Source organism: Danio aesculapii, chromosome 15, assembly GCF_903798145.1.
Source record: "Danio aesculapii chromosome 15, fDanAes4.1, whole genome shotgun sequence".
NCBI lineage: Eukaryota > Metazoa > Chordata > Actinopteri > Cypriniformes > Danionidae > Danio > Danio aesculapii.
This window is the reverse complement of record NC_079449.1, coordinates 47,825,193-47,852,071: the sequence shown is the minus strand read 5'-3', so window position 1 is coordinate 47,852,071 and position 26,879 is coordinate 47,825,193. Positions and strand designations below refer to the sequence as shown.

The following is a 26,879-nucleotide window of genomic DNA, read 5'->3' as shown; positions in this document are numbered from 1 at the left end:
AGTTTTTAATTTTTTTTAAAACATTTTAAGGTCAATATTATTAGCCCATTTAAGCTATAGATTTTTTTGATAGTCTACAGAACAAACCATCATTATACAGTAACTTGCCTAATTACCCTAACCTGCCTAGTTAACCTAATTAACCTAGTTAAGCCTTTAAATGTCACTTTAAGCTGTATAGAAGTGTCTTGAAGAATATCTAGTCTAATATTATTTACTGTCATCATGGCAAAGAGAAAATACATCAATTATTAGAGATGAGTTATTAACACTATTATGATTAGAAATGCAGATTAGAAATCTGCTCTCCGTTAAACAGAAATTGTAACATAAAAAATGTGGAAAAGGTGAAGCGCTATGAATACTTTCTGGATGTACTGTATATATCGTGTTAAGCGTGTCAATTGTGCTATATGTGAAGCACCATACCATTAAACTAAACTAGTCTCTCACAAGACATCATAGGCTTGCATTTTATATACTTATTATCAAAGGAATGAATGAATGAATTCATGCAAGTTGATCATTATTAATAATTGTAGAATCCATATTTTTAAAGTATCCAGACGGGACAATATAGCAGCAAACATACAGGCCCTTTTACTCATTAATTTACTGATTTATTTTCATGTATTTGTCATGTTTATTTATTAACGCTTACCCATTGTTGTATAGTTGTAATCTGAATTATTGTTGTTCTTTTTCTTCGTATCATTCTTATCAATATCGCCATCATCATCATCATCATCCAAAATATGCAGAATTATAAAAATTGACCCAATTTTGTTCGGAAATTCAGTCATGCTGTTATAAATAACCCTGTTAATGTAGCGTTTATCCTATTGTTTATGTTACTGTACTTTAGCTTTCATTATGGCTACACTTAATGATAGTGTGCTGCTGATCACCACAGTTTACAGCGATGGATAGAAGTGTGGGCTGAACTATAAACGATGTCATATCAAGTCAGCCAATAGCGAGAGAGCTGCACGAATGATCCCGCCTCCAGCGAGCGTCTCATCCAATCACCGGAGACGGTGTATGTTTGAAACTGCCTGTATCAGATCACATTACATGGACTTCATTGCTTACAGCTGTCCTGTGTGTACATTGCCGAAGTTTCGCTTTCAGCCGGAAAAATATAACGTTAGAAGTTATTGAATTGTACTCTAAAAAATAATACTAATAAACAAAATCTTTTTATTTGATCTACATTCAGTTTTATAGAGTCGGACAGAGTAGCGGAAAGTTCGCGTTTCCGGACGGCGTTCAACAAATATTTAAACGCAAACTAACATGTGATTATAAAGTCTTGTTTACTTGCTGAACCGTTTTAAAGAAGAGGGTTACATTATGGCGGATGGAGCCGTGGCTTTTGGAGCTAGTATAAACCAAAGTTTGACCTCTCGAGCAAAGAGAGTCAACAACAACATCACTTCAGTTCCAGCGAACACGAGGAGAAAGACTCGACAGAGCCACAGAAGAGACATTCATAACCGGGTATGATTAACGCTACACACTCACTCGGTCCTGTTTACTCCAACTTTATATTAGGCCAGAGAATGACTTCTTCCTGTTTTTACGTAACGTTACTGAAGTTTTTCATGCCGATTAGTCATTGCAGTTTTTGTATTGTCCAGAAAGAAATGCACACTAACTTATACGCCCTGTTTGTTGTGTTTACCAGTTGCATGTGAAATGTTGAAGTGCAATCTATAAATCTAAATATATATATATATATATATATCTCTATCTATCTATCTATCTATCTATCTATCTATCTATCTATCTATCTATCTATCTATATAGAGATAGATAGAGAGATTGCCTTTATATTTATATATGTATGTATTTGTGTGTAAGTAAAAAAAGAGCTGATGATGATTTTATTATTGCAGGTTGTCTTGGAGAAGGTGCTTGGCATCACTGCCTCCAGCAGTAGTGCTTTAACCTGTGACCCCAACACCGGTTCAGTGGCTTATCCTGCAGGGTAGGACTATATCTATGTTTTGGTTGTCATAATAGAAACCACCGCAGAAGTTCTAAATGAAGATAAAGTAGGTTTTATATTCGCACAGTCTGACTTCAGAAAAGTATTTAGGCAATTCTAAACAGGGAAATCGCATTAGCAGCCATTTACTTTCAAAGCACATCATTGTTCAGTCAATTAAATGGTGCTTATGTTGTTTTGAAATCATACAAGGGATTTCAGACCGAATATTCAAAGTAGACTAGTTGTCACTGAACGAATGTGTGAATATAAAACCAACCAAGGGCGTAGAATTGGCATGGACGGAGGGGACATGTCCCCACCAATATCCGCCAATTACTGAAAGACATCATTACTGCTAGACATAAAGCTCTACTGGGGCACCCCAGTAGATTATAATATATATAAATTAAATAAATAAATATGAGTTATCTGGTTTTAAAAGGGACCTATTATGCAAAAATCACTTTTATAAAATGCGTTTAAACACAGTTGGGTGGAAATAACCAGACTCTAATGGTGAAAATTAATGAATTCTCTTTTTCTAATCACTCTTGATAAAAACAAGTGTCTGTAGAAACACTTCGATTGACATCTACAAAGAAAGAATGTTATCAGAGGGGGCAAAGCCCCGCCCATTAGTGACAATATCCCTCATTAACATAAACAGCCCTGAGTGGGAAGCATTAGTTTTGAATATGCTGCATTGCTCCACTCTTGTTTAAAAAGAGGCTGATAGCACAATCTCATTTGTATTTAAAGCGACAGTCACCAAAATAGCAGTTTATATCGAAGCCTAAAAGGAGCAGTTTCAGAGAGTGCTAAAAAATTGATGGGTATTTTGTGTTGAAACTTCATAAACACTCTAGGGACATCAGAGACTTATTTTACATCTTGTAAAAGGGGGCATAATAGGTCCCCTTTAAAACAACATTGAAAATACAGCATCAAATTAGTCCCATATGATTTGTGTACTGTATATTTATTTATTTTTTAACCATAAAAGCTCTGTGTTGACTGAACAAATGCATCGTCTGTTGTAGCTTGCATCAGATACTGTTATGAAATACGCGCACACACACAAGCACTGTTTGCTTTAACTTTTAGCCTGTTTTTCAGAGCTTAAAGACTTAAGTTCAGCTAGTTTTAATCGTCTTATGACTTGACATTTTCAGAAATGCACTTTTTTGTGGTATAATGGAAGAATTATTATACAGGATTGTAATAACCTGAGGGAATAAGTCAAATGATGTTTATTTCTTGCTGTAATTCACTTTTTATTACAGTCAATTTTGTTTAGCAGCAAATCAGAATGATTTTGAATGATCATGTGACCATAAACTGGTGTCATGGCTGCTAGACAAATACATAACAGATTTTTTTTTTCAGTATATCTAAACAGCAGCTATATGGAATTACAATAATATCTATTTAATATTTATGATTAAATAAGCTTTGCATAGACAATGACTCGTACATTTTTTGCATTAATGTAAATGTATTTAATTATACTAACACACGTTGTTAAATATTTGTTTTGTTGGTGTTGTTATTATTATTATTATTATTAAATGTAGTGCTGTTGTGTTTCAGATGTGTTGTAGTCATCCTGAGCCCAAAGAAAAACAAGCAGACGCACATATTTAATACATCCAGGTAAATGACATCATCTTATCATCTCTAGTCGTGTGATGTCATAAGCTTGTAAACCGTAACTGATTGAGTTATTTGTCTGATCCTCAGGAAAACCTTCAGCGCTTTGGCCTTTTCTCAGAATGGAAAATATTTGGTCACCGGTGAGGTAAGTGCTCTGAGATTTGTTTTCTGAGGGCCAAAGAATGACGAGTGCACTAAATGCCCTTCTGAACGGGACAGGAGGCATCTTCCATTGATTCATATGGTTCTTATGTACAGTTGAAAACAGAATTATTAGCCCCCTGTATATTCCCCCCCCATTTCTAAACATGATAGTTTTAATAACTCATTTCTAATAACTGATTTATTTTCTCTTTGCCTTTATGACAGTACATAATGTTTTACTGGATGTTTTTCAAGACACTAGTATTCAGTTTAAAGTCACATTTAAAGGCTTTACTAGGTTAATTAGGTTAAGGTTAGGGTAATTAGGCAAGTCATTGGATAACAGTGGTTTGTTCTGTAGATGTAAAAATGCTTAAGAGGGTTAATAATAGTGACCTTAAAATGGTTTAAAAAAATAAAAAACTGCTTTTATTTTAGCCCAAATTAAACGAATAAGACTTTCTCCAGAAGAAAAAATATTATAGGAAATACAGTGAAAAATTACTTGCTCTGTTTTTATTTGGAAAAAACAAATAAAATCACAGGAGGCTAATAGTTTTGGCTTCAGCTGTATATGTGGCCTTGTGTCTGGGTTGCTCAGACATCTGTGCCGCGCGTTCCGACACATTCCAGCTCCCCGGTTTCCATGGTGAGGCCCAGTGTCCGTCCCAGCTTAGTAAACCAACAGAGAATCGTTGTAGCTACGGGCAGATCACAAACGCAGTGCTTATTTTAGGCATGTGACTAATAATGGCTTATTGCATAGGGGAGCTGGCGGACATTTTAAATGGTCCTTCAGACATAAATCTGATTCTTCAGAAATAGTTTTGTCTTTTGCAGAGGGAAGGATATTAGATGGGTTTTTGTTGTTGGGATCTACTGCTGTGATTGTTTTGGTTTGTGCAGAATCATATGATTGTAATGTTGTCTTGATATCAGCCACAGCTGCGTTTAGATGAGTATTAGTCACCATTTAAACTCGTGAAAAGCACATGTTGTCCTACATTCTGACGTGCCGTTATTTATTGGATGCTGCTTTTTCCACTCTGCCTTTTTCCTCCTCATCTAGACCATGTTAGAAGTGGGAGTAAATAGGGCTGGGTGGCATGACTAGACATGGGCTGCTATAAGATTGTGATAGTATGATAACCTTGAATTAAAAATCAGGGTATTGTGATTACTGCTCTAAAATATCATCGTTTTACATCTCTGGGTAAAAAACAACAACTTTTCCCTCCATTGAACACGATATATTTTATTTTAAGAAACATTTAAAATACTTTGGAACATGTTAAGCTAAATAACTAATTAAATCATTGACTTCTGTCATCTTCATTAGATTCAAACACAGATTTTTTTTTTTTACAACTTTACAAAAGGCATCTTTGGATATCTTTCTTTTCTTTGGATATTAAGTAAACCACTGCACTGTTCAGGTTCATAGCATGCTTGGGTGTTGGTGGATAAGCGATTTTGTTTTTCAAGTGTTATATGAATCGTGGGCTGACCAGTAGCTTTTGATGTGGAGGGTCTAGGGCTACGCAATTCTGGCTAAAATAAAGATCAGGATTTTCTCACGATTCTGTAGGTGTTAAATAAATGTTAATATGAGTAGGCTATTATTATTGTTATTTATCAAACATATGGTAAAACAACATTAATATTATTAGGCCTGCGTGTAGGTCTACTGTTGGTTAAAATGCTACAAGACTTGAAATGGTGATCTTGAATAGACTTTAAATTTGTCCCAGTCTTTAATGCACAGTAAAGTGTTGACATCAGAATACAACTCTACATAATACTGAAGTTGAATTATTATGTTTGAGTCATATGCTTGTCATTTGTCATTGACAACATTATTAGATCATTTTTTTTCACTGGGGAAATGAGACATTTGTCAGTATCAGATTCCCTCTTGCATTAAATTCAGCATTATATAGGCTAGAGTAGTTATACTGACACAAACATTTATTTTCACTTTGTTCGCTATGAAAGAAACAAAACCATATCAAATGCTTGTCATAATCTTAATTTTACAATGCGATATGACATTGTAAATGTGCACAGTTTTGGTTTCACTTTCACTGTCGGATGCGGTTCATGTCATGGCAGCTTGAACTCTTGGAAAAAAAAAAACATACTTGCAAATCATACTTCCCACGCGGCTCCCAAACAATCACTCTGCAACAAACTGAATGTTATTTACAACTTTATTACCTGTTATTCACAGCCTATGCAGGTTCTGTTCACTTATACATCATTACATCATTCGTGGGCTCGTGTGTGTGTGTGTGTGTGTGTGTGTGTGTGTGTCCTCTCTGTAGTAAACAAACAGCGCATACATGATTTCGTGGCTGAGACTACATCGTTACATTAAGACAGAAATGACATTTTTGGTTGAAATATACCTTATAAATACGGTATCTGACACGTTTAACACCGTTTGGAGATGTCCACGTAGCTGAGCTATTTATTCTACACATTGTTTATATATATATATATATATATATATATATATATATATATATATATATATATATATATATATATATATATATATATATATATATATATATATATATATATATATATATATATATATATATATATATATATATATATATAACAATGTGTAGATTGTGCGACCGCCTTTATGCTTCTCAAATATCATTGGCTGAAAATATAATTGGTTGAATCATAGAGATGCTGGATTAAGATCGTGTGGAGGGTCGAAACTAAATTACTTGGTTGTAAAACTTTACTAACGTAGTCATAAAAATACTAAATTACAGTCATAAAAAAACCCTTGCATATCCTGTAATATAAGAGAAAACTTTTGCAGTTTCTTGACTGTTCCAAACTGTGGTAAACTGAAACCGGTTGTCATCCCATGCCTAAATATGACTAAATTCACGGTTATGGAGTTTCATGATAGTTATTTATTTATTTATTAATTTTTTTCTAAAGCTTGTTATTCCAGAAAATGTCCAAAAGGGCTTTATATAATAAATAAGCTTGATCATTTAAGAAAAGAAAAGAACTTAATCTTTTTTGATTTAATATTTTATAAATACATATGATAAATGTATAAAAATTAAAAAACAGTTTAATGTTTATTTATGTTTTCTTTATAAATATTTTAAATGATTGTTTTTGGATATTAATTTTTATGAAGTGTCCGCAAAGGATGCACACAAAAGGATGTCTCCTGAAAAAAAATCCAAATAGTCTAAACAGATCAGCATACGTTATGGCAGGGTGTCACAATCCTTTTTTTTTTGTTGTTATTATTAATAATTTGCTGCAAGCCTTTTGTAACGAACTTTTCAACAATTCTAAGAATAGTAGTAAGCCATAGATTTGATTCAGTTTCCTACTTTCTGTAGATAGACAATAATAGATGGTGTGAATGTGTTTTAGATATTCATATTAATATTTGCTCCTTGTCTCTATTTTCTTCCGTTGCTGGACAGAGTGGGCACATGCCCTGTGTGCGAGTGTGGGATGTGGCGGAGAGGACGCAGGTGGCAGAGGTCCAATGTCATAAGTATGGGGTGTCATGTGTGGCATTCTCCCCCAACGGGAGCTATATAGTGTCTGTGGGATACCAACACGACAGGACTGTCAGCGTCTGGGAGTGGAAGGTGGGTGTTATCTGCCCGACTGCTATGAAGAGTTGTTTAAACCTTGAATAATGCTAAACGCTTCATGGATTTTGAGCATTCTTTTACATGATCCAAGTGTTTTGAGAGCCTGTAAATCTCAATCAGGGTTCAAAGTTTTGGAAATCTTAAAACTGAATCCTGACCTAAATACTGACTTGGCATTAAAGGGATGGTTTATCCAGAAATGAAAATTCTGTCATTTATTCAGCCTTTATTTGTACTTTTTTTTTTCTGTTCAACACAAAAGAAAATATTTTGACGAATGCTGGAAACCTTTAACCATTGAGTTCCACAGTATTTGTTTTTCCTATGATAGAAGTCAATGGTTACAGGTTTTCAGCTTTCTTCAAGCCACAAAAAAAGAAACTCATAAAGGCTTTAAACCACATGTTGAGTTAATTCATGTAGATATGTGTAAATGGGTGTAAATCTTTTTTTCAATTGGCAAAACAATTTTTGTTTTGAGTCAAAAAGATAGTTCACTCAAAAATCAAAAATTTACTCTCCTTTAAGGGGTTCCAAATCTTTTGAGTTTCTTATTTTTCTTGTTGAACATAATAGAAGATATTTTGGAGAATGTTAGATTGCTGTAATCATGGACTTGCATAGCGGAAAAGCAAATATTATGCATGTCAATGGTTACAGGATTATAGCAATTTCTAAATATCTTTGTGTTCAGCAGAAGAAAGAAGTTCAAACAGGTTTGTTACAAGAGAGGATGAGTAAATGATGACCGATTTTTCATTTTTGGGTGAACTGTCCCTTTAATATTTATGTAAGTGCACCCTGAAAGATTGTCGTTATGTTTATGTAAGCTGACAATAAGTTAAAAGCCATTAATTCCCTACATACTTGCCTTTCAATAGCTGTATGTTAATTTCAAATATAATATTTTGTGCATTTAAAGTGTGTGTGTGTATATGTGTGTGTATATATGTATATATATATATATATATATATATATATATATATATATATATATATATATATATATATATATATATATATATATATATATATATATATATATACACCTTGTTTTAATCAACAACAATACAATGGGTGTATGATCCAAGTTCCTCAACTATTAAGTAAAACCTCGTTGTCTTTTACTCTCCTTCCATGGTTTTCCGACCTTGAGACAAAAGAAGGTGTTGTGAAGAATGTTGCAAACCGATAGTCATTGATTTCTATAGTATTTATTTCTTGTTTGTCATAGTCTACTGGTTACCAACATTTCTCAAAATACCAAGAGATAAACAAAACTCAAAGTTTGAACTGAAATCACTTGAGAGTTTGTGTGAACTGTCTTTTTTAATAATCCTCTTTGGTCATGATTGAGGGTGCTCAGAATTGATTCATGTTGAGTGTACATGCTTAGGGATTGGAGCAGAGGATTGTGTGTGTGTGACCTGAAATGTGAGGATGGTTTACAAGAACATTTAAATAATACCCGTTTTTCTTCTTTGCTTGTAGAAGGGGACTGTTATCGCATCTAATAAGGTGTCCAGCCGTGTGCTTGGTGTATCTTTCTCAGAGGACAACAGCTACTTTGTCACTGCAGGCAACAGACATGTGAAGTTCTGGTACCTTGATGCCTCAAAGGAAAGAAGGGTAAGACAGATTCACTATATTTCTGATTTCTGCTCTTTTTTTTTAAGTAAATAACAATAATTATCTATGCATGTTATAAATATACATTTGTTTATTTTGTTTACATTTTATGAATTGTTAAATGAATGTCTAATGCTTATTATATTGTCTATATAAATATATATTCTAATAAATATTGCCTTAAATATTGAATAAATATTGAGTCTGAAACATCTGCATTGTTTTTTCCAGTCTTCAGTTCCACATCAGAACTCAAATGTTTTTATTGGTGTTTAAGTGTTTTTGCTGCTCTGCAATAGTAATCTTTCATTTCTTTAAAAATGCAAACGGTAATGGATTACATGGTAACACTTTACAATAAGGTTGATTAGTTAATGCATTTACTAACATGAACTAATCATGACCAACACTTATACAGCATTTATTAATCATAATTAAAGATTTACTAATGCATTATTAACATAGTCCATGCTTGTTAACATTAGTTAATGCACTGTAAGTTAACATGAACTAACAATGAACAACTGTTTTTTCATTAGCTAACATTTACTAACATGAACAAATACTGTAGTAAATGTATTGTTCATTGTTTGTTCATGTTAGTAAATGCATTAATTAACGTTAACTAATGGACCTTATTGTAAATTGTGACCGATTACATGTTATACATTACTTTTAATAGAACACTTGGCACATTTAATGGAGTGGATTAAGCTGCTAATGCTAACCGTGTAGTTTCTAAATGAGTATAAAGCAGCAAAAAGCAGCTCCAGGTTACATTTGTGACCTGATATCCATTTCCTCTACCTCTCGCTGTCTACGCTCTGCCTCTGGTCCTACGCTGTTTCAGACTCGCTGCAAACTCCGCACCATGGGAGGTAGAGCATTCTCTTTCCGTGTCCCCCAACTGTGGAATGCTCTTCCCACTATTATTAGGAATGCCGGTTCATTGGACGCTTTTAAAAAGCTACTTAATACTCATCTTTTTAGGACCGTTTTTAATTTGTGATATCTTTTATTCTACTGTATTTTCTTATTGTTTTACTGTGCTTTGTTGTTTTTACTTTCTTGTAAGCTCTTTGGGTTTTAGAAAAGCACGTTATAAATAAAATATATTATTATTATTATTATAAAATGGTTTTCAACATTGAGAACTTAATTTCTTTTGATTACCTTAAATATTGAAACTTTTTTTTATTTCTGTAGATGACAACATCTTAACTTCAGATAATTACAGGGTGTCCGCGGGGTCTTAAAGTATTAAACGTTGATAAATCAATTATTAGAAAATTTAGGCTCTTAAAAGGTATTAAAAGTCTTAATTGTGTTTTTACGAGGTCTTACATTTTGTTCAAGCGTTGTCCAAAGTGTTTGACTTCGAAAAAGCATAAATTATATTTATTTTCCTTCTAATATTAACAACGGCGTGCTCGATCCACGCGATTGGTTTGGGCCAGGGCGCGTCTGGCCAAACTCCTCTGCCCGGTTGATGTCATTTGTAATTATGTCATTTGTGACAAATGTGGGAAGGTGATGTGACGCTCTCCACATGTAGTGAAACCACAGAGCGAAACAGACGGCAAAATGGGAAAATGTAAGTTTGCATACTCCTGGTTGGAGTAAGATGAGTTTAAACAGTGGCTGAAGCCTGTCGCTGAAAACAACCACGAAACTTATTTATTCAAGCTTTGTTTCTTTTGAGCTTATCGGAGTTCTGCTGCATGGTTGAGCTCCATTGATTTATTTAACTACAACTGTTTAGTTACAACTATTTATTAAGTTAAAGGTTTGATACTGATTAGAACTTGAAGTGGCGATGAGGTCTTCAAATATTCTGAGAAGGTCTTAAAGGTATTGAAATTACCTTTAGGATTTTTGCAAATACCCTGAATTCACAATTTTGCCATTTTTACTGCTTTATATCAGGAAAATGCAGTCCTGCTGAGCATAAAAGATGCTCATGTCAGAAATATTATAAATAAGCAAATATGATGAAGTGAAAAGGTCAGTGATTATTTTAGGCTTTGGCTTTCACCTTGGTTTAGTCTTCACAGCCTATACACAGTCTGTGAATGTTAAGCTTGTTGATCTAAAGTACTCTGTGCCGTTTCCTGTGATTACCCACATCCTTATATTACCATGACTTCTGTTTTCTTGTCAAATGAAGCGCCTATTTTTTCTGTTCAAATATGTCACCAATATCTGAAGAATTAGTGAAGATTGTGAGCAGATTATGTTTGTTTGTTTGTGCAGGTAAACAGCACGGTGCCTCTGATTGGCCGTTCAGGTTTGCTGGGGGAGCATCAGAACAGTCAGTTCTGTGGTTTGGCTTGTGGCCGTGGCTCAATGGCCAGCAGCACCTACTGCATCACACACACAGGTCTGCTGTGCCAATTCAACAGCAAGAGACAGCTGGATTCCTGGGTTGATCTCAAGGCAAGTCACACACTTTGTCTCCATTTTTTGGAGCACTACCTTCTGCGCCCCCTTCTTGCCCCCTTTTTACGTTTACTTATGGTATAGAACCGGGCTGACCGGGTGCTTGATACTTAAGAAAACTTGGTGTTATTTTGATTTTTCTTCTTTTATCTTTAGTACAAACTTAATACTGAAGTACCGGTTATTTTGACAACACTGATCCCTAATATATTTTTGCTAATTTTTTTTTGCACAAATCTAAACCCATAAATCGACATTGCTTGCGTTGTTAGCTTGAATTGCTAATCTACAGGAATTAATCGATGTTAGTAATCCATTGAAGAATCTTTGGTTAAGATGCATCCCAAATGGCAAACTGCACTATGTACTTACACACTCAGCAGCATAGTAAATGTGTGTAATGTTGTCCCAAATGGAATGCTAATGTTTTTTTTACTAAGAGGAAATTGAAACTGTTTCCCTGATGACGTTTGATGGTTGCCAAAATAGTGAAACAAATGACCAAACTACCAAATAATATCTGCCATGAGTATAACCGCATTCACCATCCGGAGGTGCTATAATCACTCATAGGCGAAGACTGCTTTCACAATCCAAAATAAAGTAACCAAACTGTTGCTGAAAGCTCTGCCTCTTCTGCTACATGAGCAAAGCAGCGGTCGTTGAGTTCGTGAAGTGTCCAACACAACACACTTTATATTACTGGTTGAATAAGTGCATCATTCGGGTAATTAAAGTGCTCTGATTATTTTTAGAGTTTTCAGTGTGAACACACTACTTACACTATTTATACTACAAAATGGTGTAGAATCGTGCACAAATATGCAATTTGGGATGCACCTTTAGTCTTGGTTATCTTGAGTTTTAGAAGAAGAATAAAAAGATTCTGCTCTGGCGTTGCTTCTCCTATCCTAGCTTTTAACCGCACCTTGTATACTGATTCGTGTCTATTTGTTATGCTATTGTAGACGACGTCAGCACAGTGTTTATCAGTGAGCGGGACGTTTGTTTTCTGCGGTTGTGCCGATGGGACGGTTCGTGTGTTCAACCCACAGGACCTGCGCTACATCACCACTCTGCACCGGCCACACTGTCTGGGAGTGGATGTGTCCCAGGGCACACAGCCTGGGTAAGACACTTTACAGTAAAGCAGGTGTCCAGTTGTGCTACTAGAGGGCCAGTGTCCTGTAACGGGATATTTTTAATCTGTAATCCACACGTGAGTCCAGCTGCGCTCTCATAGCGAGGAATTGAAAACAAAACCTTCGTTGCTGCACATTAATAAACACAACACTGACGACCCATGTTTCCAAACAATTCTTCTTCCACTTGTTTTAAATACGATTGGCAACACAACTCTCTGCCGTCTGAACACTGTAACAGGTGAAAACAGTCTTCGAAGCTGTCATGTGTATTAATGAAGTTAATGGAGCACGCTGTTTGGTTTTTACCAAGTCTTCCTCATGAATTAATACTGAAAGCTCAAAGACGTCACGTTGTACTCGTCAGTGCAGATATCCAGTCTACACACTGGAATACACGCAAGTATCTAATCGCCGTGACGCAGCTTCAAAAGTTCTTTTTAAACCGCAAGAACGAATTTGCTCGAAATAACGTAAAAACAACCAATTTTGGCTTTTTTTTTGTGTGAAATATGTGTCCTAATAGTGTTTATAGCAGCGTGGGACACCTGTATGACTGTCAACACCTAAAAAAAAATGTGTGTTGGCGTTTCGTGACCCTTTAAATAGATATCAGTGAATAATTTAACATGTTAATTCGATGTACTCAATTGCACCTTTAAACCAACTGAAGATTAAAATCTAAATGGTGTATTGAGGGAACAAAAATGTTAATGACAAAAGTACAACAAAGACCAGCTATAATGAAGTATCTAATTAACACCGTTACTTGAGTGATTCTACAGTGCAAGTAAACCCTTCGCCTGAGTACTTGTTTTCAATATCATCTGTATGTTTATTTATTTAATTTTATATTCTCATTTTTCTTTGACCTCTAGGCATTTGTTTGGTGCAAATCCAGAAGCACAGTATCCAGATACCTTGGCTTTAACCTTTGACCCCGTGACTAAGCACCTGACGTGTGTGTATAATGACCACAGCGTGTACGTTTGGGACGTGCGGGACATCAGGAACGTAGGAAAGGTCTATTCAGCCCTGTACCACAGCGGATGTGTGTGGAGTGTGGAGGTGCGTTCGTGAGAGAACAGTTCATGGTAAGATCAATGATTAAATATTGCAATAATGTCTAAATATTCTCTGCAGACCTATCCAGAGCTTGAAGATTCCTCAGCGGCCTGTTTGTCACCCGGCTCTTTCCTCACTTGCTCATCTGATAACACCATCCGCTTATGGAAAAGCGAGTCCCCGCAGAGTCACAACGCTGGACTCAGCCTTCGTCACAACCTTTATAGCCAGGTACTGACAACTGCAAAAATCATAAACATGGATGCTTGTCTAAAATCTGACAATGGTCCTAAAATAGACATTAAAGACAGGAATGAATGATTACACGTGAAGTCTGTTACATATCAGATTGCACTGTTGTTAAATGTCCATTCGATTTTTTTATTTTTATTATTTTTTTTTTTAAACATAATACAGTTTTTATAGTTCTGGTGCTCAAATAATATATCTTCTTTAGTAAAAATAACAGACCTAAATGGCCCGTTTCTACTGGGTGGTACGGTTCAGTTTGGTACGCTTTTATGGCTGTGTCCACTGTCAAAAGGCGTACCGTACCACTTTTTCGGCACCCTTTCGAAAGGGCACCAAACACGAGAAAGGGTACCAAAAGGCGAAGCTAGACATGCAGCTGAACGCTATTGGTTTACAGAGATGCGTCATTCGCTAGCACAGCAAGCCAGAATGAAAACAAAGGAAAAAATAGGAGTTTACGATGACACGCGAACAAAATGGTTTGATTTTGCATGCGTTCAGGTAATTGATCATGCAAAATGATTGATCAGAGTAAGAATAATTTAGTTTTATTATTAGACGCCTAGTTTGATTACTTTTGATGTTCTAAAACGTGTTAAATGAGTTTGATCATAATAAAAAGCATAAATACTTGATCACTTTAAAACAAAGTGTATAATTGGATTGGAAATAAAATATCTATCTTTAATTTCATTAGTCAGTGCATACAGTTCCTATTCATAAAGCATGTTCAATTGATCTGGTCCATTTTTACAAGATATTCATTTGGTAAATTGTGAAAATTTTGTAAGCTGTTGCAGTATTAGACACCCTGCCGTTAGATGTCAGTGTCATTTACATACACATGAAATCTCTCTTTATGTCTCTGCTGATTCAATAGGGACTAGATCTAACATAACTGATGGAAATTCAACTAAATATTGTGCTGCAAAGTGCAAAACTAATTTTAACTGGTCTCTAACTCGGCAAATGACCGTGGAATAAGGGGGATAATCGACAGCTTGCATTAAAGCAACTTAAATAGACTCCGCTGGGTGGCAGGCTTTTTTTTTTACCTCCATGTCATGCATTTGTAATGCTTTATACTCTCTTAGTTTACCGACAGCTCAAATTTAGCCTGGTTTTAGCCAACAAGTCCATGTTGCCAAATTAAATGCCAAAAAGTTGTATAGTTGTGTTTTGCGTTGTCAAGTTAGCATGATGTAACCTTGCTCTGACTTGAAATGTGTCGACTCTTTAGGTCCTTTAATTTGACACTATTGACCTGGAAAGTCTTTGAAAGTTTCTTTTAATGTCAAGTTAACTATGGTGTGGGTCCCCTGATTAAAGATGAACGAAAGTAACTACATAAGGGAGAGAAATTACCTTGACAATAAATATTCTTCCTGAATTCATTGATTTAGTGTGTGGATGTGTTTCAGGACATTGTACGGATAGTGTATGTGGATGACGACACGCAGTACCTCAAAGCTGAATCTGAGAAAGCAGAGGGAGGGGGTCAGGATGGCAAATCTGGGATCCGGGTGTTGGGAATCAGCCCAGATGGCCAACATTTGGCTGCTGGAGACCGCAGTGGAAACCTGAGGTAAAGAGTGAGGGAATCAACGCAGACATATAAATCATACTGTAAATGCTGAATCATATATGCTGAATCAATGCTCTCTTCAGAATCTTCGGCTTGCAGTTTATGGACGAGTTACAGAAAATTGAAGCTCACGATTCAGAGGTCTTGTGTTTAGCCTTCTCCCCTGCTGAGACCGGTACAGAATCCTTTACTTTTTAACAAATGCATGTTTGGATTGCACAAGTAATGTCATTTAATTTGTTAATACTGAATCACTGACGTAACCATTTGAAAACATTTAGTTTTCGTTATAGTTGCAGTTAATCTTAGTATCTTGGTTGTGCACAGTTCCCTCAGTACATCCATTAATGTGGAGTTGATTTAACTGTGTTATAGAATGCATTGATGCAATGTTAAATTGTTCTCTGATATCTAAAACGTTGGCATAGAAAGAGATATGTTAGTAATAGACTTGTCCACATCTCTGACTACTCATACTCAAGAAAGCCTTTTTTAGTATCGACTTGGTACCGAAGTACCACTAACACTAGTATATAGATCTATTAAAGTCGCATGTTTTTTGTTTCCCATCCAATGTCACCTCCAGAATGTCATGTCAACATTTAGTTTGTCTTAATTGTGGTGTAATTGTACAGTTAATTGTGGTGTAATTGTACAGTTTTGGGTGTTTGTTTTTCCACACGGCAGCTTCAAGTGCATGTTCATGCAGTTTTTGTCATGCTATAGTTTGTAACTGATGCAAATTCTTGCTCAAAGTTGCTATTTCAATTGTCGGCCAACTGAAAAATCCAGTGAAAGGTGCATTGATGGTAGTAGTGTGATTTAAGATGTGTTTGTCTATATTGGACTTTATATGTGACTGTAATAGGTAATCCACATGCCTTTATTCCATTTGTGTTTACCTTAATCTGGCTAAAAAGTCACACTTGAAGTAATCAAATCTCTGTGTACAGAGTAGACTCTTAATCAGAGGACAGGGTTTGCATCAAGATTGTAAACAACAGCACTGATTGTATAGTTAATGTACAACTTGATACTCTAAACCATTAAAATGTGTGGAAAGAATTACTAAAGCAAATCAAGAAGGACTTCTTGCTTTGTACAACATTTCACAAGAAATTAATTGTAATATTTCACTGAAACGACAAGAACAAACATGAATGTTGTCAAGATTCTTGCGCTGGAAATCTTGTTTCAGTTTGGACAAGCACAAACAACTTTTTTTATTTATTTATTTATTTTTTAAACTTTTGCTGATCTATATAGTACTCTAAATGTTTTTCCCATCTGACTGATTATACAGGCCAAAACATGGCTATGGCCGCATTTACACTGCACTGTTCAAGTGACCCAATTCCTATTATTATTATTATTATTATTATTCATTCATTCATTCATTTTGTTTTCAGCTTAGTCCCTTTATTAATCTGGGGTCGCCACAGCGGAATGAACCGCCAACTTATCCAGCATTTGTGTTATGCAGCGGATACCCTTCCAGCTGCAACCCATCACTGAGAAACACATATACACTTATTCACACACACATACACTACGGACAATTTAGCCTACCCAATTTACCTGTACCGCATGTCTTTGGATTGTGGGGGAAACCAGAGCACCCGGAGGAAATTATTATTATTATTATTTTATTATTATTATTTTTTTTCCCCCATGTGGCACAGATCGGATATGGTCCATGTACTTGTAAGCAGGAACAAATCACATGGATTCTGATTTACTCAAATCAGATTCAGGCCTTGTTCATATGTGGAAATGTATCCGATATGAATCGGATCTGTGCCCTCGTGTCTGCAGTGTAAGCAGGTAGATCAGATTTTCACCTGTCAATGCGAGTCGTGCGTCATTAAAAACCATAGCGAATGACGTCAAGCCTGACACTTTCTTTTCAGAACAGACTTCAGCAGAGTCGCAAACCTTAAATCTCAAACACAAGGACTAAAACAGCGTTTATATTGTCATATAGCACAAGTATTTAAGCATGTTAATGAGAGAAAGAGAGAGCGCAATGTCCACCACTCAACCAATATAAACTAATATAAAACTAGTGCATACATCACGTGCATAAATCACACCATGGACATTACAAGATGCCTAAAGGCTTAAAAAAACCTATATATCAAGAAAAGATGGACAAATGAGAACCTTTCTGTCATAAACTATAGTAAAACAGCTTGTCAAAAGCTGCGAACAGATTACATACAGGAATAGAGAAAAGAGCACTCGGTAATTATCAGCTGTCAGTCAGCGCCTGCTCTTTTTTTCTGGTCATTGCATCTTTGTCGTGTGCTGTGTAAATGCAGACGATCTGATACGAGTCACTTTTAAAAGATGTAAGCAGGTCATCAAAAAAATCAGATAGTCACAAAAACGGAATTGACCATCAAGATCTGCAGTGTAAATGCAGCCTATTTGCAGCAACAATCACCAAAATATGAGTGTGTTGTTCAGTTGTGGTGTTTGTGGTGTTTACATAGTCGGCCCTATTGGAGGCACACAATGGCCAATGCTCAAATGCTCCTGTCTTAATTGTGTTCGTATCAGAATATTGTTGTCCATGTTCACACACCCCAGTGAAACTGAATGTGTTTTTGCTGTCAGGTTTGCATCTGTTGGCTTCAGCGAGTCGCGATCGACTGATTCACATCTTTGACATGGACAGCAAATGTAACCTAGTGCAGACCGTTTATGATCATTCAGCCTCGATCACTGCTGTCAAGTTTACAGGTGAGTTCATAGTGAATTGGTGCTCCTATATCTTCAATTCGATTCATCTTTATTTCTATAGCGCTTTTACAATGTAGACAAGATTTATTGTATTACAAGATTATAGTAAAAGGAAACACATTTATTCTGACTTGTCATATTTGTCTGCAGGCTTGAATTCAGAGTTGTGTATGGTCAGCTGTGGCGCAGACAAGAGTGTATATTTTCGATCTGCTGAGAAAGTAAGCATACTTTTGGAGATTTTTCATTTCAGAATGAGGTGTAATGAGGTGTTTTACTAGGTTTACTTCAGACTATGGCGAATACACATATATGCACAGCTTAGTTTTAACCCTAATTAAGCACAACTGATCAAACTAATTGTGTTTGAGGCTTATTTGAAACCTACAGGTAATGCCTTAGCCACACTGGAGTTTGATAATGCTTAATTCTGTTGTACGGTGCTGTGAAAAGGGGCGGGATTAAACAAGATGATTAGACATGTAAAAAAGCGAGCGATTGCTCCATGTTTTAAATTTCTGTCCAGAGAGGTCATGTTTTAATCCTCGATTGGTCTCATGCAATCATGTGATGCGATTTCACAGGTCAGAGTTCACCAAGCTTTAACTTTCTAGCGCAGCAAATTGCCAAACTTTCTGCACGAGCTTGTGTTTCCGGTGTGACGCATTCGCGCGTGTATGAATGGAAGTCTTTGGGAGGAAAAGTGCAGTGTGACCGCATCTTAAGTGTGTGTTCGAGTAGTTGGGACTATTTACACCACCATTAAATCAATAGGCTGCCATGGAGGATATTCAAAGTATTTTCATGCTTGTGGAGATTTTTAACAGTTATTTTTTTTAGTATTATTAATACAGAATATTTATTTAACATGCCTTTCTATTTGAATGTAAAATTCTTTATGCCCCCCCCCCTTGTGTTTCCACTATTCTCTAATTAAGATTTTAGATAAGAATTATATAAATCTTTATACATGCTTAATTTTGTAAAATAATAATAATGATAATAAAATAAATTGTAGCTTTATGAATTCAAATGTCTGGACATGTTTTTGTTATAACATTCAAGTAGTACTAAATAAAAAAATAAAAAAATATAATAATAATAAAATAAAGGAGAAAATAAATCATTATTTAATTGCATATGCTTAATGATTTTAATGAAGGATGAAACTCTGAATACTCTGAGCGATTTCAAATATGCCACGATTCAGACCGGTAGAAATGTCAAACAAATTGCGATTACATGTTTTGATTTACCTGCACATTAGCGGCGAGCAAGCAACAGACTGCCATGCGGTGCACCAAACAAACACAAACTGTATGCAAATACTGCAAAAAGAGGTTTACTTACACTAACAGAGCAAAGAGTATGATGCAGCACAGTGACAAACTAGTCACAAACATCTAAACACAAAAAGCTATTAACAGGCCAAACCACTCTGACCGAAGGATTAGCTGCTCCGCTTGCTCCGAGTGCTAACATTATGGAGATCGAATTGTGAAAAGAGAAAGCTGTGCTGTTACAGATCCAGGTGTTGGATTGTTCCTTTCCCCCCTTCCTTTTTATATTTAGTTGATGCAGCCTTTAGTATTTTGCTGCTTATATCATATATAACATATTATAATCTGTATTTTATTTTTTAGAGCAATTTGTACTGTTCATTTTTGGTTTGAACTTCATTTTAAATGTATAATTTAGCTGCACAAAGTTTAGGTTGGTTTATATTAAAGAGTCTCCGTAGTTTGTATTGTTCACTTTATTATTTGGATTTTGTTTTGAGATTGCAATTTAGTTATTACAGAGAATTTATTTGGTAAAGAACATTGTGCAGTATTCGAGAAAAAACCGAAAGGAAGTACTTGTTCACTTTAGTTTTGTCTCATAATTTTGTGATAATCGTTTTTCGTTAGATTAGTATTGTGAGTCGTATCACATCGTGAGTCAGGTGAATCGCTCCATCAATAACTTTAATTGCTTTTTAAAAATGTTTTAGTTTGATAACATTTAATTAACCGTCAAAACAAAATCCAGAAAAATCTAAACAAAATATGAAAATATTGGAGGGAAATCAACTGGAGTTTAGAGGAAAATACAACATGGCAGACTGTGACGGGGGAACAGATTATTGTTATGATTTGCCAAATCGCCTACCAATCAAATTAAATTACCTTTGAAGGGTCAGTTCATTTTGCCAGTTGATGCTGTTATAGTCACAGCTGTTATATTTATTTATTTATTAAATGCACTGTTTTTATGTCTATTTTTAAAGACTTCAGATGGCTTAGTCTTCTCACGATCACATCACATAGTGGAGAAGACAACGCTGTATGACATGGACCTGGATGCCACACGTACACACACGGCCATTGCGTGCCAGGACCGCAACATCAGGTAGGTCCTTGTGTGAAATGGTAATTCTGCTTGTGATTTTGTTAATAATGCTTTTTTTAATGCTAACATTACTGGAATGAAGTTACTGGCCATCGGGGAGGAGGCAGAGAACAGATGAATTTTTCAATATTTTTTTAATATTTGGGAAAATAAAACAAACCGACAGCAGCTCCTCACTGAGACTGCCGCCAAGCTGAAAGCAAAAGTAAAACACAGCGTCCAGGCCTGGTCTTCCCGTCTTCCACTGCTGTGTTCCCTCCTTTTACCATCCAGAGCTCTTCTGTGAGACTGGAGACAGGTGATGTGTGCAGGTGTCGGTAATTAGCTCTCCTGCCACCCACCTCATATGCCTTCACGGCTCTTGTGCCCATCTCACTTGCTCCAATACTATCAATATTTGTCTGCGTTGAGCTTGTGCGTTATTAGATCCACCGTTGGCATGCATGTCATTTTAAAAACTTGTTTTGGATTTTCAGAGTGTACAATGTGAGAAGTGGAAAGATGAAGAAGTGTTTCAAGGGCTCTATGAATGATGACGGGACACTGCTAAAGGTGTGTGCTTGTGCAAAATGCTCTTGATATCGCAGAGTAACTTCGTTTATGGCAGTAACTTTGTTTTTTCGGCTCTTAGGTTCAGTTGGATCCCTCGGGGATGTTCTTGGCCACCAGTTGTTCAGACAAAAATATCTGTGTCTTTGATTATGAGTCAGGCGAATGTGTGGCCACCTTATTTGGACATTCAGGTGAGATTATCTTGCTTAATCACAGAGTTCGCAGAGCTTAATCAAAATAATAACCGTTTTCCTTGATGTTGAGCAAACTTTTGTTTCCTCACAGAAATTGTCACAGGTATGAAGTTCAGCCAGGACTGCAGGCATCTCATCACTGTGTCTGGTGACAGGTAAAACTGCTTTCAAGCCACATGTTGGCTTGAGTTCCAGCGTGATCTTTATAATAATGATCTAAATTCAGTTTAATCAAAATGTAAAGTATTTAAGGCGACGGTTCACCCAAAAATGACAATTTACTCACTGTTTACTCTCCCTCAAGTGGTTCCAAACCTTTTAGTTCATTTCTTCTGTTGATCACTTAAAGAACAGTCTCGACTTGCATAGTACGAAAAACAAATACTATGGAAATCATTGGTTATCGGTTTCCAACTTCCAAATATGAAGATGTTCAGTTTTGGATGAGCTATCTCTCAAACCACTCGATTGCTATTCAAAATAATTTTCATTCTCAATACCAACTGCACTGTCTTAATTTGCTGAAGATGGTTTAAGTTTGGCTGATTCATCTTTTATGCTCAAAATATTTATTTCTGCTCATTTTTATCATGTAAACAACTTAGTAGGGCGTTCATTTTGCCCTGTCACAGGAAGTGAACACTAAAATATGAAATTATATAGTTTCTAATGAGTTTTGAAACCTTTTGGTTGCCTTGCAGTTTTCTTTTGAACACAAGAAATCCAGTATTGGTTGACCTTACCAAGGAGTGTTAATAGCATAGTTAACTCAAAATTTTCAATTGGTATAATGAACTTTTTCTTTATTTTCCATTTCAAAGCTGCCTTTTTTATTACAATAGAACCAAATTATTATAAAGGCTATTAAAAATGCTTCCAAGGGAGTTTCTGTTTCTATTAAGGTCCATTATTTGGCCAAAAAAATCCTACATTCTTTTTTTTTATTGTTATTATTATTTTAAGTTTGTATTGTAATGATGAAGAGTAAATGAGGACTAACACTTTTGGGTGAACTTTTGTGAACTCTCCTACTAGTTTTTAGACCATTGTACATTAGTTTAATCTCTCTCCTTCTTCACACTCTGTGTGTATATCCAGCTGTGTGTTTGTATGGCGGCTGGACTCTCAGATGACCAATTCAATGAGGAAGAGGTTGGCAGAGAGGAAGCAGCAAGCAGGCCTGCGGCTCCAGCGGGCTCCCACAAAACCGGAAGCCATCAGGTAGAGCTCTGTCTGCTAGCTCATGTCTACAGTAGGGTTGTTGACAACTAGTTGATGTTTTTGCCATTTGCGTACGTTTTGCAGCATTAGTAACTTCCAGTAGAACCTGTGTGCGTTGGGAAGTTTGCCAATCGTGTTTGTAAAAAGCTGCTTGGTGGTGGGATTTCTCTTTTCTGTGTGAACTCTCCCACATCGATGACAATACACCATGCTAAAGATAATTATTTTAACATGTTTAAATTATAGTGGAAAATTGGGTGTGCATTAAATATTAATTGTGATTCAGATTTATAAATCGCTGTATTTAAAAAAAAAAATTATTAAGCTTTGTGTCAAATTATTATGATTCTCACATGATGTGTTCATGATATTCTCAAATGAACATATGGTTTATGGATTTCAGTGTACACCGGTAGGCAAATGCAGATCTTAATGCAAAAGTGTTAAATTAGTAAACTTTTGGCAGAGTAATACCTTCCACATGTTTTTAATTTAATTTGATTGTCATCACTTTGTTTTGCTCATCAATTTGTGCTTCATTCATTCATTCATGCTGTTTTTAAATACAGAAAACAATGGTTTTTTTTTACAATTTAAGAACGTTTAGACATTTTTACTGGAAGAGGCAAGAAGAAAACTGTGTGTGTGTGTTTAGGATCTTTATCAACCACAAAATCAGTCTTTATTTGCTCTGGTATATTTGTAGGAATGGCCAACAAATAGATTGTATGAGTAAATTATTATGATTTTTTCTTCTTAATTATGTATTTATGTATGCATGCATGTATGCATGTACTTAAATTGGCCAACATAAAAGCAAATTTTCTTTCCGTTTATTTATTTTGTTTGAACCCTCAAATTTTCAAGTAGCTGTATTTTGGCTGAATATTGTTCCTTCCTTGCATCCTAATCATAGCTCATTTACTCAGTTAAAAAAAAAGTGTGTTTGACACATTTTTTCCCCTTGGCATGAAATCTGATTTTTATTTTTATTTTTTTCCCCAATTTGACAGAAGAGAGACCTACATCACCGTGCCATCTAATGCACTGCCGCATATGGAGGAGGATGGCTTGATAGCTGAAGAAAATCCTGAAGATGGTTTGGAGGACTGCAGAACCCCAGATAGACTCGACTCCACAGATGGTGGGTTATTTCATCTCTTTGGTGTTTTTTTTATGGCACTGATTTTCCAAAAGATGCTTGAGTTACAATTATGAAGTGTGTGTGTGTGTATATGAAATGTTAAGACTGGATACTGTGATACTAAAGTACTGAGGGTACTTTAATTTCTGCGGTAAGTTAGATAACGTGAAAATTACAGTTAAAATGTATTTGTTACACTTCATTTATTATAAACTTCTATAAAACCATGATATTACAATTTTGATAAGCTTATTGTTTTTGTTTTTTAGCTTTTATTAAATGTTTCAACACTAAACAACCTAGCGTGTTTTACTTTACACTTCAAAGTGCTTAAATATAAATCTACTTAATGTCAAACGCATCTGATCAAGTTTCATTAATTGTGTTAAATGGCAGTTTTTTTTAATTATACATCCTGAAATTTAAGTTTCTATATCTTGAATCTTGAACACACATGGTCCAGTGCAAACACAACACTCCTACCTCCGTAATAAGCAAGGAAATGTGCCGAATGATGTCAAAGAATTGTAACTCAAATGTCATTATTGAGAACTAGTTCTGAGTAGAGCTTTATGCCTTTCAATAATAACACAGGAAATAATGTGCGCTGAAGAAAATTGACTGACTTTTCTGTTTTAGCATCTTTGGATTCTGTGGTGCTCCAAACCAATGGCAAAATGCCAATGTGGGTCCGCAGACTGGTATGTATGTTCCTCCTAAAGGGGGCCTATCATGCAAAAATCACTTTTATAAGAGGTTTATTTACAGTTGTGTGGCAAAAAATCTATGATTATAACCAGCTTCTAATGGTCAAAATGTATTAATTTTATTTTTATTATCACACTTTATAAAAACAGTTTATAGAAACGCTTCTGCCTTTGTACGTAAATTACTGTAATTAATTTAAACACTGAATAAATATAGATTTACACACATTTACTCAAGTAAATAAACAGAATTAATGATGAGCTAAATCTGCGGAGTTCTGCACGCACAGATTCCACGTGGGCCTAGATCAGTGTTTCCCAACCCTGTTCCTGAAGGCACACCAACAGTCCACATTTTCAACCTCTCCCTAATCAAACACACCTGAATCAACTCATCATAACATCAGAAGAGACTCCAACACCTGAAGTTAATGGGTCAGAAAAGGGAGACATCCAAAATATGTACTGTTGGTGTGCCTCCAGGAACAGGGTTGGGAAACACTGGCCTAGATATTAGTCTTGTTTTTAAATCTGCCATTATGCTGACACAGAGGTGTTTGAAGCTCCGCCTTCTGAAAAGTGAGCTGGGAGAACAATCTCATGTGAATTTAGAGCGACAGTCTGTAAAATGGCATAATTAGAATCAAAGTGTAAAAGGGGCAGTTTTATAGGGTTAAAAAACTCTTTAAATGTATGTAAAATGTTATTTTACATCTTGTAAAATGGGCATAATGGCTCCCCTTTACAATAAAATACCATTATGGATTGCGTTCTTTAATGCCGAATGGATCTCCTGAATATTTCAGGGTGGAGAAGGTGAAAAGGATGGTACCAGCGCTGCTAATAGAGTGCAGTACCAGCCACAGGGACGCTGGGCAGTGCAGTCAGATCCACTCGCCATCCGCACAGTGCTGGAGATGAAGAGCAATCAGCTTCCTCTCTCACACACTCCCAGCAGAGTCATGGGGGAGGAAGAGCTTGAGGAAGACCCTCGCTTCCACCCGCAGAGCCTGGACAGTCTGCTGGATGAAGATCTTGAAGATGGAGAAGAGGAGGAGGAAAAGATCTGTGGTGTAAGTTTGCCCTACTAGTTTTTAATATACAGCGCTCAGCATAAATGAGTACACCCTCTGTTGAACATAATCTTATCCTTTTCTCAGGGAATATAGCCAATAGTTTTATATGGTTAATAATTCTTATAGGTGAATTGGATAGGCTAAATTGTCTGTAGTGTATGTGTTGAGTGTGTATTATGAATGTTCTCCCCCCTCCCTTATCTCGGTTCAAGTCTACCTCAGAATTTAAGAAAATGCAACTTAAATTGGCGTGGAAAGCTGTGAGCAGAAAGTAGGGGACTAAGCAAAGCAGGGGACAAATATGAGAGAGAGCAACAGATGAAAAACTTTTAGATTTGACAACTTTAGACCCCCATTTCTACTTTAAAGGGACATTAAACTCCTCGTCACTGAATTGTTTGAATGTCGTGTCTGTTATCGTCTGAATACAGTGTCAATCTACTGATCAATCTGCAAACACTGCAGTGTCATTGTAAATGCTCTTGTAAACCAATGATCATTACAGCCAATCACAGTCATATCTGTTGAGCACATGAACACAATGGCCAATCAGCAGTGTTCAATAATCCACTCAGCAGCGCTCAAAATGAAAGCTGGAAATGCTACTATCACTGACATGTCATCGAAGTACTCTTAGTCCAATGTTAATATGGTACCTCAAGTGATCCCACCCTGATAACTAGGGGGAAAACTTTAAAATTGCAGCTAACAGATGCTAACATTGTCTTAATTTATGTTCAACGCAAATTTGTTAATCTCTGAATTTAATCCAGGGTTTCATTACCTTTTAAGAGTAACGTCATTCTGTTATAAAGACTATAGTGTTGCTTGTCTATTAAACCATAAACCAGATTAATGATCAATCAGTGTACAACCTAAACTGCCTTTTGAGGATGACTTAACCCATGATGGTGAACTCTATGCAGAGGACACAGAGTTTGATATAAACAGAGTCAGTGCTGATTGAACTAATCGACAAACACCAATGTAGAAATCTAACTCATTATGGTTGACCGCAGTATTTTTATGATGTTTTGAACAAAAAGTCACACACTTAAAACAATTTTTGAACCAAAATATGGAAATGGAGCGGGAGAAAGCACAGGCTTATTATTTTCCTCACTCAATTACTACATCTTTCCCCATCATTTGTCTGTTACTTCAACTTATTACTTATTCCTTTTTATTAACATGAGCCATATTTAATAATTTTTGCATCTTTTACATATTATTTGTTTAATTCACCATATGTACGTTTGCTTTTTAAAACAGACCAAAAGCAAACGTGGTACTGCAA

General features: G+C 35.8%; 1 protein-coding gene across 2 annotated transcripts in view; it reads left to right on the top strand.

The window, feature by feature from the left end:
- Positions 1–931: 931 nt before the first annotated feature.
- The window catches only part of wdr62 (WD repeat domain 62), a 42,607-nt gene continuing 16,659 nt past the window's right edge, over positions 932–26,879 (top strand). Inside the window, exons 1-22 of one of the 2 annotated variants that reach the window (XM_056473304.1) lie at positions 932–1,500; positions 1,899–1,990; positions 3,584–3,646; positions 3,734–3,791; positions 7,264–7,434; positions 8,932–9,069; positions 11,323–11,505; positions 12,477–12,637; positions 13,529–13,718; positions 13,794–13,946; positions 15,389–15,552; positions 15,636–15,727; positions 18,172–18,297; positions 18,448–18,518; positions 20,567–20,688; positions 21,165–21,240; positions 21,320–21,431; positions 21,526–21,589; positions 22,533–22,655; positions 23,669–23,799; positions 24,439–24,500; positions 25,313–25,579. In XM_056473304.1, the coding sequence (XP_056329279.1) occupies positions 1,354–1,500; positions 1,899–1,990; positions 3,584–3,646; positions 3,734–3,791; positions 7,264–7,434; positions 8,932–9,069; positions 11,323–11,505; positions 12,477–12,637; positions 13,529–13,718; positions 13,794–13,946; positions 15,389–15,552; positions 15,636–15,727; positions 18,172–18,297; positions 18,448–18,518; positions 20,567–20,688; positions 21,165–21,240; positions 21,320–21,431; positions 21,526–21,589; positions 22,533–22,655; positions 23,669–23,799; positions 24,439–24,500; positions 25,313–25,579 (2,766 nt within the window). In that variant the 5' untranslated portion in view covers positions 932–1,353. The remainder of the gene's footprint in view (positions 1,501–1,898; positions 1,991–3,583; positions 3,647–3,733; positions 3,792–7,263; positions 7,435–8,931; positions 9,070–11,322; positions 11,506–12,476; positions 12,638–13,528; positions 13,719–13,793; positions 13,947–15,388; positions 15,553–15,635; positions 15,728–18,171; positions 18,298–18,447; positions 18,519–20,566; positions 20,689–21,164; positions 21,241–21,319; positions 21,432–21,525; positions 21,590–22,532; positions 22,656–23,668; positions 23,800–24,438; positions 24,501–25,312; positions 25,580–26,879) is intronic. The other variant, XM_056473303.1, reaches the window with a different exon arrangement.